The sequence below is a fragment of the Diplotaxodon limnothrissa genome, linkage group LG1 (assembly GCF_057381915.1).
Source record: "Diplotaxodon limnothrissa isolate DT_005_m linkage group LG1, D_limnothrissa_male_GT1.1, whole genome shotgun sequence".
Classification (NCBI taxonomy): Eukaryota; Metazoa; Chordata; class Actinopteri; order Cichliformes; family Cichlidae; genus Diplotaxodon; species Diplotaxodon limnothrissa.
Window position 1 is genome coordinate 6,147,581 of NC_140596.1, and position 12,938 is coordinate 6,160,518.

Genomic DNA, 12,938 nt, shown 5'->3' on the forward strand with positions numbered 1-12,938 from the left:
AAAAAAATCATAAATGGACAGGTAGCAACAGGTTACAAGCAGCAGAAAACTGGGAGCCAAAAGGGGATATCGAGTTCCTCTACTGAAATATGAGTTGCACTTGAGATTAATTTGGGATCACTTTTCACCGCAATGAATGTGATTAGACAAGTTTGTCGCTGATTTAGTCTTGCTGATAAGAGACAACTGCTTGTTTGGTTTTTTTCTCGCAAACTACACGTGCATGTGCTGAATTTAAAAGTGCACACGTATATATTTTTCGTATGTAAGTGCAACATGCCTTGAAAATACTCCAGGACAAGAGGGTGGAGAGTAGCTTGACTGAGGTGCAGCCGACCAGCGGGATTGGTAAAGTCCATAACAGAAGAAAAAGGCAATCCATGGTGATGGCATGCAAGCTCACACCTCCTCCGTTACCTCCTAAATGAGCGCAAAAGTAGTAACCTGTGGTAGCGCATAGTGCAGTTGGCACGCATTGTTTAGTGGTTCTGTCCGCCTGCTTTGCTCGCTCAGGTGAAGTCGGAAAGTTGCAGAAGCCGGTGGTGCGCGCAGACGCGGTGCGCACACACGAGAGTGTGTATGTGTAAGCGTGTGAGCGTGTGTGGCGAGAAGCGGCGGCCAGCGGTGTCGGGGATCACCGGGAGGAGCGCTGACTGAGCATTCAGCTCGGCTCTGAGAGAGTGGGCCTGCGGGATGGAGCACAAGTCAGCGGCCGACAGCCAATCAGCGCGCGGCATCATTTACCACGCGTAGATAAAAGAAGAAAAAGAGATTCTCCTCTTGACAGCGGCTGGGCTGCTGGTGCCTTCAGAGGCCGCCGGGAAATTTAAGCTTTAAAAGTTGTGTGAGCCGATATTTAATCAAAAGTTGGCAACATCAAAGATCTGAGCGGCATTTCGAAAGGCAGATTTTCTTTGTAAGTACGAACTTTAAACTTACAATAACGCAGATTTATTTTCAAATACACCAACAAAGATGAAGCCAGATCCCACTGACGTTTTTGTTTGACCACGGAGAAAAAGAGAGACAGCGATAACTGAAGTAGTTTTACTTAAGAAAACATAAATTTAAAAGAAAATCACAATAAAGGGAGTGCAGAAAGAAAAGTGTGGAAGTTAGGAATTTACGGCAGAATCCAAGGCAATCAGAGAAAACCTCCTTATTGTGGCTGTACATAAACAACTGGCAACAAATATGAAAGATTCCCTGAATGCAGCTAAAGGCTCAAGGTTTCATTATTCTGCTTTGACATGAGAACTGCCCGGGGTCCCCGAAGTCTGTCAGACCATATTAGGTTCCATTTCATCTGCAAATGTGAAACTGTCAGCAAAGTGTTTCATCTTGTGGTTGCAAATGACATTGTGCTTTCATCACATTATACTAACATTCCAACAAAAATAGTACTAAGCGTCAATAAAGCCTGTGCCAAAACAAGAAATGGCCGAGTTAAGACAAATGCACAAGATATAAAATAAATACAGAGCTTGGATTAAGAAAAGCAAGCATTAAAGAGGTTTTAAGAGCAAACTGGCTGAAAAGCAGTTTGTGCCAAATTGCCACACAAATTAGCACAAATTGATTCAAAACCGTGGACTCGTGAACCAAAATAATTCTGGCAGTATTTGAGGAAAATCGTGCTTTACTGATTTCCCCCTATTTGCGGCAGTGTTAATGACTATCCAATTACAGTAAATAAGGCAAAGTGGTTGCTAACTCTTTTGACATTTAAAGAGGAGGTTGTCACTTGCCTGCATCAATTTGCAGCAATTAATACAATGCATTAGTTATTGTGAATAGATGACAAACACCTTGATATTTTGCTGCACCAACAGAAACATAACTGAAGTATATTGTCAGATCTCTGCACAGATATCAACATCACAAAGCATATTAACACTTTGTACCACCTTGTGTGGATTGAATTATGAATCGCATTGTCTTAATAAAAGTACTAAATAACTGTGTGGGCTATTTAATCTTATGTTGCAAGTATGTAGGAAGTAACTACCAAATCATCTTACACTTGCTTCACTTGCTTTCCTTCAATAATGGTGCGATCCGGGCTCTGAGGAGGCAAATCCAGCACTGATAGAGTTCCACTGTGTGTTTTTCCATCTGGTATGCTTTTATTGTTTTGGCAGTGTGTTTAGGGTCATTGTCATGCTGATAAATAAAGCCATTCAGATGCTTTCCAAAAGGTATTGGATAGAGGATCAACTGAATGACTGTACCTTTCTTCATTTATAAGCAGAACCCCAAACCATGAGAGAACTTCCACTGTCTTTTACAGATGGCTAGTCTAGACACTCGGTGTTGTATCTCGCTCTTGGCATTCTTCAAACATATTGGAAGTTTAAGCCAAAAAATTAAAATCATTCTTTGAGACCTGTTGTTACTGATTTTCAGTCAGATTCTTTTGTGTAATTTGATATATCTCAGCCTTTTCTCTCCCATGAGAATAGTTTCTTTACCGCCAGCCTTCCATTGAGACCATTTTTGATGAGACTTCAACAAATAACAGATCAATCAATGAAGAATCGTGTCAGGTCTTCACTGGATTTTTTTTCATGTTTCGTAAGGACATGACTTTCAGATAGTTTTTAATCTGCCGTAGATAGTTTTATGGCCTGCCATTTCTTCTTTTGTCCTCCACTTGTCCGGTTCCCTCGTATTTTTAAGGTCACACTGTGTCATCATTGTCATCTTTTTATTACATTCATAGGCATAGAAACAAATTATGTGGTCGTCTAATACATGTAGAGGTTAAGCTTTGCTATTTTATGCTCGAATGACAAATCTCAGTGTTAAGTCGCTTAAAAAAAAGAAAAAACATCTCTCTAAAAATGGTAAACAACAAGGACTAAAGAAATATTTCCATTAAAAAAACTTAAAAACCTTCAGGAAGGATGGAGAACTATTACTAAAGACCAGTTAAAAGAAAAAAAAATCTAATGCATTTTTCTTGCATTAGGAAGAAAATTTTAAACACTTGTCTTCTGGACAGAACTGCATAATATTATGACAGCAATAATTTTTATAGAATTCTTTCTTGTCTACTGATGGAACTCAAACTATAGTCTATTTGCACAATTCTGATATATAACCCAAGAAACCTCAGACACTAAGTTCAGTAGCACATTTTGTTGTTCTTCGTGCTCTATACTTCTGTGCTTGTCTTGTTGAAACAACTGACAGCCGACAACGCCAGCCCTCCAGTTTTCCCCGCACCTTGGAACACCAGCTGTGCCAAGAAAAAGAAAAAAACAACAATCAAACCAGACAGAGAATTCATGAACCTACGGCAGTGGAGGCTCTCCAGAAGGTAGAAGCAAAGAAAACGAGGGAAGAAAAAGAGTAAGATGACAAACAATCAGTTATACTTAAGTGATCCAGAACTACCAGCTTGTAAGCATATGGGGTATATTACCGTAGCAAATTAACCAGCCTCTGATTTGAAGGGACTCGCAGTCCCATCAATGTAACAGACAAACTGTTAATAGAAGCACATCTAACAGGATGTGCATTACAGACAATACAACAGAGTATTCAGGAAAACTGTCAGAGCATCCTGGACATTCTGGCAGAAGTAAAGATAAAGCTAATAATCAGTTATTCATTAGCTGTTATTTATCTACAGTGAGCTACATCACTTGACTGTCTTTCAGTACAGCTCCAAAAACTGTCTCTCTGTCTCTAACATGTTGATTTTTATGTATTTAACACAAAAAGTGAAGCTTGAAGTAATTCTGGGTTGTGGGGATAGTGTGGGAGCAAGTGTACACCATGGTGCAAACTTGGGTAGGTTAGGAAACAAGCCTTGATTACATGTAATTATCTTCTTGTAGTATTTCTTTTTCAACTGATTAAAACAAACAAAAGCACACACACACAGGAAAAGCAGATGTGGTTATGAGATTCCAAAGCCTACACTTGGTGAGGTTTCCGTTTTTCTGCGTCTTGAAATAGTATTAATAATTCAACATATTTTAGTTGAATAGTTTTTTATTGAAGCAGGATAGTAAAAGCTGAAGCTATCTTAAATATAGGAATGACTGAATTGTTGGATCCCATTAGAAGATCTAAAACATCTTCTAAAAAACCTTACTATCCCTAGCATTTTTTTTTAATATACTTGGCTTTCAAGACCTTCCACCCAGTGTCCACAGAAATTGAAATAAACTCTTAAGTTATATGATATAGGTTATTTCACTGGCTTATTACAGCTTATGTTTGTCATTACAATGTAAAATGCAGTTTTGGTGGCCCTAAGTGTCAGTGTAAGTGCCAGTGATTTGAGGTTGCTGGAAAATTTCCTGCACTATACTGCACTTCAGCAGGTAATTGCACTGTCATCCGCGCAGTCTGATGCAGAGTTCCTGAGGAAATAAAACCACAATGTTTCTCTGAGTTCTCAGGAAAGATTCTGAATGATTGTAGATGTAATTGCTCATTTGACACTACAGCGCACTTCTTAGTTTCCATTGCCAGAGCCATATAAAATGCAGAAAATTAGAAAGAGGAAAGATTTGTGGTCTGAGCGGCATGATGTGGTTCTCGTCCTTCGTTCCCCGCTATTTCTGCCTCAGTGTTAATCTTTTTCTCTTAACACGGACGCCTCACTTTCTCTTCCACTTAAAATGTTGTTTGCATTGTTGGTGGTGGCTACAGATGTTTTCAAATCTATAATCTGAGTACTGTTACACCCCAGCACACCGCAGCTTGTTGCACTCTGCCACTGTGTTGAAAGATGATGTGCTTATTTACAGCATACTAAACCCACTGTCTAAAGCCCTTAGCAGTCTCTTCCTTTCTCATCATGTCTCTGCCCCAGTTGGGTTGTTGAGTTACCAGGGTCTGTCAGGCCGGTCTGTTGTTTGTTTCCCAAAAGCGATACAACATATCCAGTTACAGCTGGAAATATAAGCAGTTAGATTTCCTGGCCAACCCAGCTGCCGGGGACCATATTGAGACCACATCTATCCTCTGAGCCTTCTGTACTGGGAACAAGATGTGGAAGGAACCAGAGTAAAGAAACTTTGACAATTTGATGGTATCTCAGAACTAGCAGACGTATTGTACTCAATCATACACAGAAATAATTGTACTTGCAGCAAAACATGCCTGAGAACAAATATTTGAAAGGTGGCTTTCAAAGTTCTTCATCATCACAGTGAAAATAGCCATATCTGCATGACCCAGATCCTCTGTCGAACCTACAATTGCACTGAGCTCAGTCTAATCTACCATAAAAGGGGCTAATTTGAATCTGTAATCTGTGTTAAATTAATTAAAACTAGTAAAAGGAAACAAGTCAGTTGTTAAAAATCAGAATTTTGTTTTATTTGCTGAAATTAAACCCCACTCTGATTTTTAATTTCATACCAGCTGGAACTGTAGTTTATCATTTTTTTTGCATCACCTCTTCTTTTATCAAAATCTTTTTTGGAAAAAAAAACACTCAGCTCCACAGCTGTAAAGCTGTAAAGTGTTTAATCTCTGGGCTCTACCAATAGGAGACGCTTAGGAGATAGTTAGACAGTGGCTCTTTCTGTGCACTACATATAGGCAAATCTTGTCTCTTTTTCTCTACTTGTTGTCCAACACTAAAACTAAGTTAACATTTAGTCACAGTTGTAAACATCAGATGGTGTCGAAGCATGAAATTCTGTCCCAGTAGGTGGAATCACTGCACTTCAGGCCAATTTTTTAAAACAGTCTGTTGGTGGAACACAACATAAATTTAGTAAAAAATCACTAATAAGGTATCTAATTTGTCATGTATTTGTGAAATTATATTGAAATGAACATTGAATTGTTTAACCAAAGTCCAATATGTGGCTCAATTCTACAACACAACTTTGTGCTTTGAAAGTGAGCCTTTGGTTTAGGGCTTAGGCTCCACTGCATTGATGTCATTCATCACTGCTTAAGCTTTCTCATTATACTGTGCCATATAGTTACCCACAGGGAAGACCCATTTAGGATGGGTGCAGAGCTGGCCAGAAAAGCAGATGCATGCTGTTTCTAATCAGATGTAGAACCTATTTACTTAAAAGTCAAACACTTCAGTGAAGCCTTAAAAGGCCCAAGCTGTAACCTCAGGAACATGTCAGCTTTTTTCCCCATATTACGTCTCTTTTCACTTTTTGTTTGTTTGTTTTGCCTGTCACAAGGCACTGCTTTTTCCAGCACGGGCCCCAAAACGTACAATTCCAGTACCAGACGTTCCTCTTCTCTCCTCATCGGTCCTTTCCACCAGTATCTGGTCCTCATTTCAGACCTTGTAATTTCCCCTCCTGCTTGTATCTGCGGGACTTTTTGGGGTGAATTTCTGTCTGTTTGTCCTTCCAGGATTATTTTAAGCCATGTCAGCGGTTGCCACGGTGGCAGGCATTTCTTTCCCTGTCAGTCGCGTCTTGTCCTTTCCTGTCCTGTAGGAACTCTTCTTCCGTGTGGACAGAAATAGACAGAGCATGGGCTAATCACGTTCAGAACATGTGATAATGTTTCAGTTTGAAACTAATGTCATCAAATCACGTTCAATGATTTGAAATATGTTTAGATGATGTCTACACAAAAACGGATTAGAATGCAAGTTTATGATGAGCGCAGATGCAGCCTGTCCATGCACACACAGTATGTCTCTAAGAGTGTTTGTTGGCAGTATAAGTAGTCAGTGTCACTGATAGTCTCATTTTTTGCCGAATACTTCTTCTGCAGTCCACCTTCTGTTGTTTTTCTCTACCCCACACAGAAATGAAAGATGTGAAATGTTATAGTTTAGCTCACAGATGGTCCATCTAAGAATTCGGAAGCAGCATCTGGGATATCAGTCATCTGGAAGCAGAGAACCGTGCAGCTTATGGCTCTGCTCTGAATATCTGCCCTCAGATTACAGGCTTTTGGAAAGGATTTTAGACTTGTTTGTCTCTCCACATTACTCTTACAGAATCTTTTATGTCTAAACTGTGAATCATTATAATTGACTGTTCATTAAACCCCTCTGTCAAACAGAGATTTTGCATTCCAAGCTTAACCATTTTAAGTAGGCACGACAGGTCTGTCAAGCTTTGGATTTCTCAGTCTACACGCTTGAGTGTTTGGAGGGTTGTGTGTTTTCTGGAACCTCACCAACTGTAATCACAGCAGTGAAAGTGCAATGAGTGGATTAACGTATGTGTTTACATGCCCTACGTTATTTCCTAAAGTAATAAAGCCACATTTGTTTGTGACGTCACAACAAGTGATGCTAAAAATTGCATGTAGTAATGCATCTGTTCTCTCCCTACTGTTTTTCTCCCAGTTCAATGTAGGATGACTAAAGGACAGTTCAGGTTAATATCAACCCGTCATATTTCCCAATAATGTCTCTACTGTTGGTCAGATGAACTTTTCACATTCACTGTAGCGTTTCAGAGAAAGAGCTGGGTACTGGGGAGTAAGTAAAACTGAAAAGATGAAGGGAGCTTACTCTAGTTGTGGAATCTCTACAACAGAGCTGGAGAGCCACAATCTATAGTAGCCTGCAGCAGAATAATAGTGTATCAGTACCATGAGGATCGTGCAGTACATGCAACGTTTTGTAGTTTTGAGCGCCTTAATTGTTAAACAGAATAACATACTATACAAAATAGAATAAAATACTGTAAAAATAGAATAAATTACTTGTTTAGTACACATAGTACACAAATCAGTTGGTAACATCACACAGGATATATCCTGTGTAATAAAACTTATAAATAAGTCAATAAACTTATTGATTAAATGCCATTGATATCCAGATGAAACACATCCATAACTTAAATTGACAATGCCACATTTACTGTGTTTGAAAATGTTTCTTTGATCTAATATCTGCTATTGAAATACTTTTTTTGCAATGCACACTACACTTAATCAAATTGGTTTATGTTGGTACATGCTTTTTCTTATTTCTCTGGATTTTTCTTCTGGCTTCTCAGACTGAGTTTTGCTATAATCACACAAAATCCCGTGTTTTCTTAAAACCCTGTGTTTCAGCTTTAAACTGCTAAAGAATGCTCAGAAAGAGGAAATGGCAGCTCAGCTCAGCTCACAACTTGCCAATGGGGGGGATGAGATAAATACATGGTTTACATGCAACAGTGTGCATATCTGAGGTGGGATTCCCCTACTTTCACTTTGAAGTCAAAGGGATCATTACATGAAAAAGGAGATGTCATCAGTTGTCAGCCAGGTGCCCTGAGTCGCGAGCAGCCAAAGAGACCGTTTCTATCAAATCAGCACCCGGGGTTTCTGCCTTTGATGACATCAAGTGAGCCTGTGCAAGTGGAGGCGCTAACTGCCCACTGAGTGTGAGTTTGATGAGAGTTTGTAGTGAAACAGAGTGAAAGCCTGCTGCTCTGTGGCACTGGGACAGTTTATCTTTTTAGTTTTTAAATATAAGTTTCTATGCTTTAAATTCATTGTGCCTCTGTCATATATGTAGACATTCATCTGATTCATCTGTATACAACTACACAGTTTTCCTAGCTGGTTTTTATAAAGCAATATGCAGGACTGTAGGTACCATAGGACTGTAGATATGTTTTCATGAAAATGCATAAAAGCATTTATATTCATATAACACACTGGCTTTTTAACTCTTTACCCTCTTTGTGTGTCGTCAGTTTTTTCTACAAAATAAAAACAATTTGAAACACAAAGAACAGACTTTTTTAGTTATTTAAACCATACATCAATACTTGTTCATCTAAAAAATCAGGATACAAGAAGGTAGACTGAAATAGACTGGTAGACTAAAATGAGAACATAAGGAATATACCTATCGATCACTTATGGGGTTTTTTTTTGTTTGTTTGTTTGTTTTCTGTTCTAATGTGGATTCAGCCTGTTTCTGTTACTCGTCTAATGAAAGAGGCATCAGAAGAGCCAAGTGCAGTTACAGATACCTCATGGAGGAGTACTTCAACAAAAAGCTACACAGCCAGTTCCAGTGACAACACTCTGCTGGACACACTTAAGTTCTTTGCTGCTTTTGACCACCAGAACAATGAGGTCAGTGTATATCCTGCATATTCAGGGAAGAATGAGGTCAGATCTAAGCAAAAAGTAAGTAAAGCAGCTGGGCCAGAGCTACAAGTACTGAAGCCCTTTGCAAAGCAACTAACAGAGGCATTTGCAAAGACCTTTAACCTGAAGCAGGCTGCATTTTCCACCTGCCTCTAGTCAGCCATGACTGTCCCAATTCCTAAGAAAGCAGCAGCTGTAAGCAGTACCTGTGAGGATGTCATACATATGATATCCTCACAGGTTACAAAATTATACTTTGACCTCATAAACATGAAGCAAACATTTTGAATTTATTTATTCAAATAATTATTATTTATGCTTGGTATAAACTGAATCTGTACATATCAAATAAATTTCATTTGGCCAGATTCCTTTAAATGTAACATTTACACACTTGAATGAAAATGTACATAATCAAATTATTTACATTCAGCATTTTAGGCAAGAAAAAACAAACAGCACCTGGAACAGATAAACTAGAAAATACATGGATACATAAATCTTCTTCTAAAGAGTGTGTGTGTGAGAGAGAAAGAGAGAGAGAGAGTGTGTGTCTCTTTGTCACAAATGCGCTTGATAATAAGGGTGGGAAGCCACACTAACACCCACCAGGAGCCACAGGCAGCAGGTGAAGGAGGGAGGTGAAAGTCCCAGACGACCAGAGGAACCTCCCCTGATAAGGACGAGGTCCAAGCCAGGGAAAGCCACCAAGAGAGTGGGCCAACAACCACACCAGAACATCCAGCCACGTACCTCAGAACCAACAGGCACCCACATCCCAGGGAGGGGCAGAAGCGTCCAATGGGGAGCAAAACCATGTCCCACAGTGGCCAAGGCTCAGCAAGCCCCAGACCCAGGCCCAGCCATGCACCATAGATCATTCACTCTCACCCACCTAGTAATAATACACAAAGAGAAATATAGACACATACACACTTTAACCGCAAAATTCAAAGATGATGCCACCATAGTGGGACTCATAACCAATTACTTTGAGACAACCTATAGGAAGGAGGATCAATACTTGGTTAAGTGGCACTTCTAGTGTATAAAAACTTGGACTTTAACATGAAAAAAGCAAACAAGATGATAATTGATGATAACCAAGGCATACTGAGGACTCTGCTTAGGGCGCAAAAAGGTGGGGTATTTCAAAATCCTTCTAGTCAGCAGACCTCGCAAACATCTCCCATCAGGTGAAGAACCCTGCAGAGACTCTACTTCCTGAGGACATTCTCTGATGAAGGACAGTTTTGACAAGTGCTCAATAAATAAAGTTAATGTAATAAAGAGTGAACCAATGGCAAAGTAGCGGAAGTGCAAAAATACCATTAGCTCAGTTCAGAGTCAGGAGGCCTATTTTCATTTTAGCTTCCAGTGAGTGAGTCTGCATTAGATGCAGGCAGGCGGGCAGGGGGGTGGCACACTAAGAAGACGTCATTCATTTGTGGCTTGAATGAAACAAATACATTTACTTTAATCATCGATTAACAAGTAGCTGACCCAAACTATCTGTATATAAACAGCATTAAATGAATCCTGACGTCAAAGAGTATTATTAAAGGGCTTTCATGTTTTAGCGTCTTTTAGCTCACTGTTTTGGTTTGGAAGCCTGACCTTTACTGTATTGGTTCACTTTCACCATTCTCAGCTAAATATTGAGATCAGAACAAGTATTAAAAATGAGCTAAAGCTAAAATGTAGATATATGTCCCAGAATTTTTCTATTTTAGGAATTTTTCTATTTTTCTATTGTAGCGTAGCAAGTTAGCATATGCATAAACACAAATCTCACCTTTACAGATCTTTTTTTTTTTTTTTTTTTTAAATAAAACCAGTAATTGTGAGATCAGTGTTTTTACACTTTCTCCTCTGTGGACCATAAATGATTGTGTAAAATCACATTTCCATTTTAATAGTTTCAGCGAATAAGGTGGGTCTCACCAAAGCTATCAAGACTGACCCCAAGAGACCCATAAATATGTTTAATAATTTAAAGATCTGAAATAAGGACTCTAAATTAAATACTTATTACAGCCACACTTATGATATTATAGATCAGCTTACTCTAAAAACAAAACTTGAAATAGGCACATAAAAAAAGAAAGAAAACAATATCATTGTCTTTATATTAATGGAACTCTCATGTTTTTTGACAGTCACAACTTAAGTAAGCCTAAAATATTTTCATGGGAATTTGTCATCAGGGCAACACAGAAGCTGCCGTTTTGAAAAAACAAAACAAGCAACCATAAACAATCATCTTTCTGAACGTAATCTAGTATTTTTAATGCCTAAACTTAACAAAGAAAAAAAGACTCTATTCTTAAAATTCCTAAATTCCTAATGAAATATGAAAACATGCAGCATATATGACTCAAACCTGGTCCTCTAGTGAGAGCAGTGAAAGGGTTATTTAAACAACCAACTTGTCTAGGCTCCAAGTATGAAAGTTTCCAACATTTCAAAGTGGAAATTATAAATTTAAATCAGTACAGTGGCCAGACAGGCGAAAAATGTTGTTCGGGGACATGAAAAAAATATTGAGAAATTCATGTTCAGGAACACCAGAAAAAGTGGAAAATCTGTATCCAGAAACAGCAAGAGGTCATGACTGTTTCACTGCTTATTTAAACAGTTCAGTTCAACTGGACCTTCAAGATGGCCTTGGGAATATCAGCCCTTTAACACTGTTTGATCTGGGTTAATGATTGACCAATAGTGCCCTAACATCCCTTTTCAAAACATTTTTTTTGTGTAAATATAATGTAAAATAGCAATTTTTCTAATAGTAATTTCCTGTCCTGATCCACCAAATTACTGTTCTTGACATTCTTGGTTTTCATAGCAGCCTCAATCTAATTAATCTAGATGAGTGCAACAGAACGATGACTTCATCCAAAAGGTTAGGTGGAGTAAAAATGTAAGACATTTATTTTAAATTACAGTCATTTTTCTGGGGGAGAAACCTCAGACATCACTCCAAAAAGAAATTATTGGTAGGATCTCTCCAAGTTTTCTCCCAGTTTTTAAAACGTAACCAGGTGCCTGTGTTGTTGTGTTTCACTGGAAACATACGTAACCCTGCGAGGAAAAGATTTGTGAATAGTCACTGTACAATGAATTAACAGACTTGCCAATTATGCAAGCCTGCATAAAATATACTTACAATCATCACTGCACTGGAGTTTAAAAATTGAACAAGCTTTGAGGAAATAGCAGAAATACATGACATCAGTCCAAGACAAGTAGTAGTGTTGTATTTTACTCTATCAGCACAGTTTATAAATTATACTTGATGTTTGCAAGAAGAATGCATGCAAATTTGCGCATTTCTAGCACTTTGTAAAAGTTTTTTCTGCACACTACAGGTATTGGTGTCTTCTTCTGTCAATGAATTTATACAGTGCATGGTGTTGATAGTGCAAATAGTTCAGCAGACAAACATAGGAAGGTTCTAACTGTTGTGGCGGGGCTGGGCAAAGATGACTGGGCAATGTTTAAATACGCTGTTTAATTCTAATTAGGTACGGTCTGGTGGTGCCCTCGGGTCCCAGTGTATGTGCCAGTCTTCCCATACACACATACACACACTGTAATGTCTATTGCCTCCCTCAACAAACCCAATTCTATGTTCTTCATAAAAGTCTCCATAAACTACAACACAGGGACTATTTCTTGTAGAGTAACCCGCCCTAGAGTAAAAAAGTTGCAAGAAAGACAAGCTGGTTCATTTGCAGTTGCAGAAATGGCTCTTTCTAAGTTTTCTATAGTGTTTTTTTTTTCCTGTATTTGCCATTGCAACGCACATTAATTTTGTTCTTCATGTAAATCAGATATTAACAATTTTTTGCTATTCTTCTATTCTCTTCAACCCAAGTGTAAGT

General features: G+C 38.6%; 1 protein-coding gene across 2 annotated transcripts in view; it reads right to left on the reverse strand.

Moving 5' to 3' along the window:
- adamts18 (ADAM metallopeptidase with thrombospondin type 1 motif, 18) overlaps positions 1 to 382 on the reverse strand; it is a 55,254-nt gene extending 54,872 nt beyond the window's left edge. For both annotated transcript variants that reach the window (XM_085351726.1, XM_085351719.1), the window contains exon 1: positions 281 to 382. In XM_085351726.1, coding sequence (XP_085207852.1) covers positions 281 to 382 — 102 coding nt within the window. The remainder of the gene's footprint in view (positions 1 to 280) is intronic.
- Positions 383 to 12,938: the final 12,556 nt, after the last annotated feature.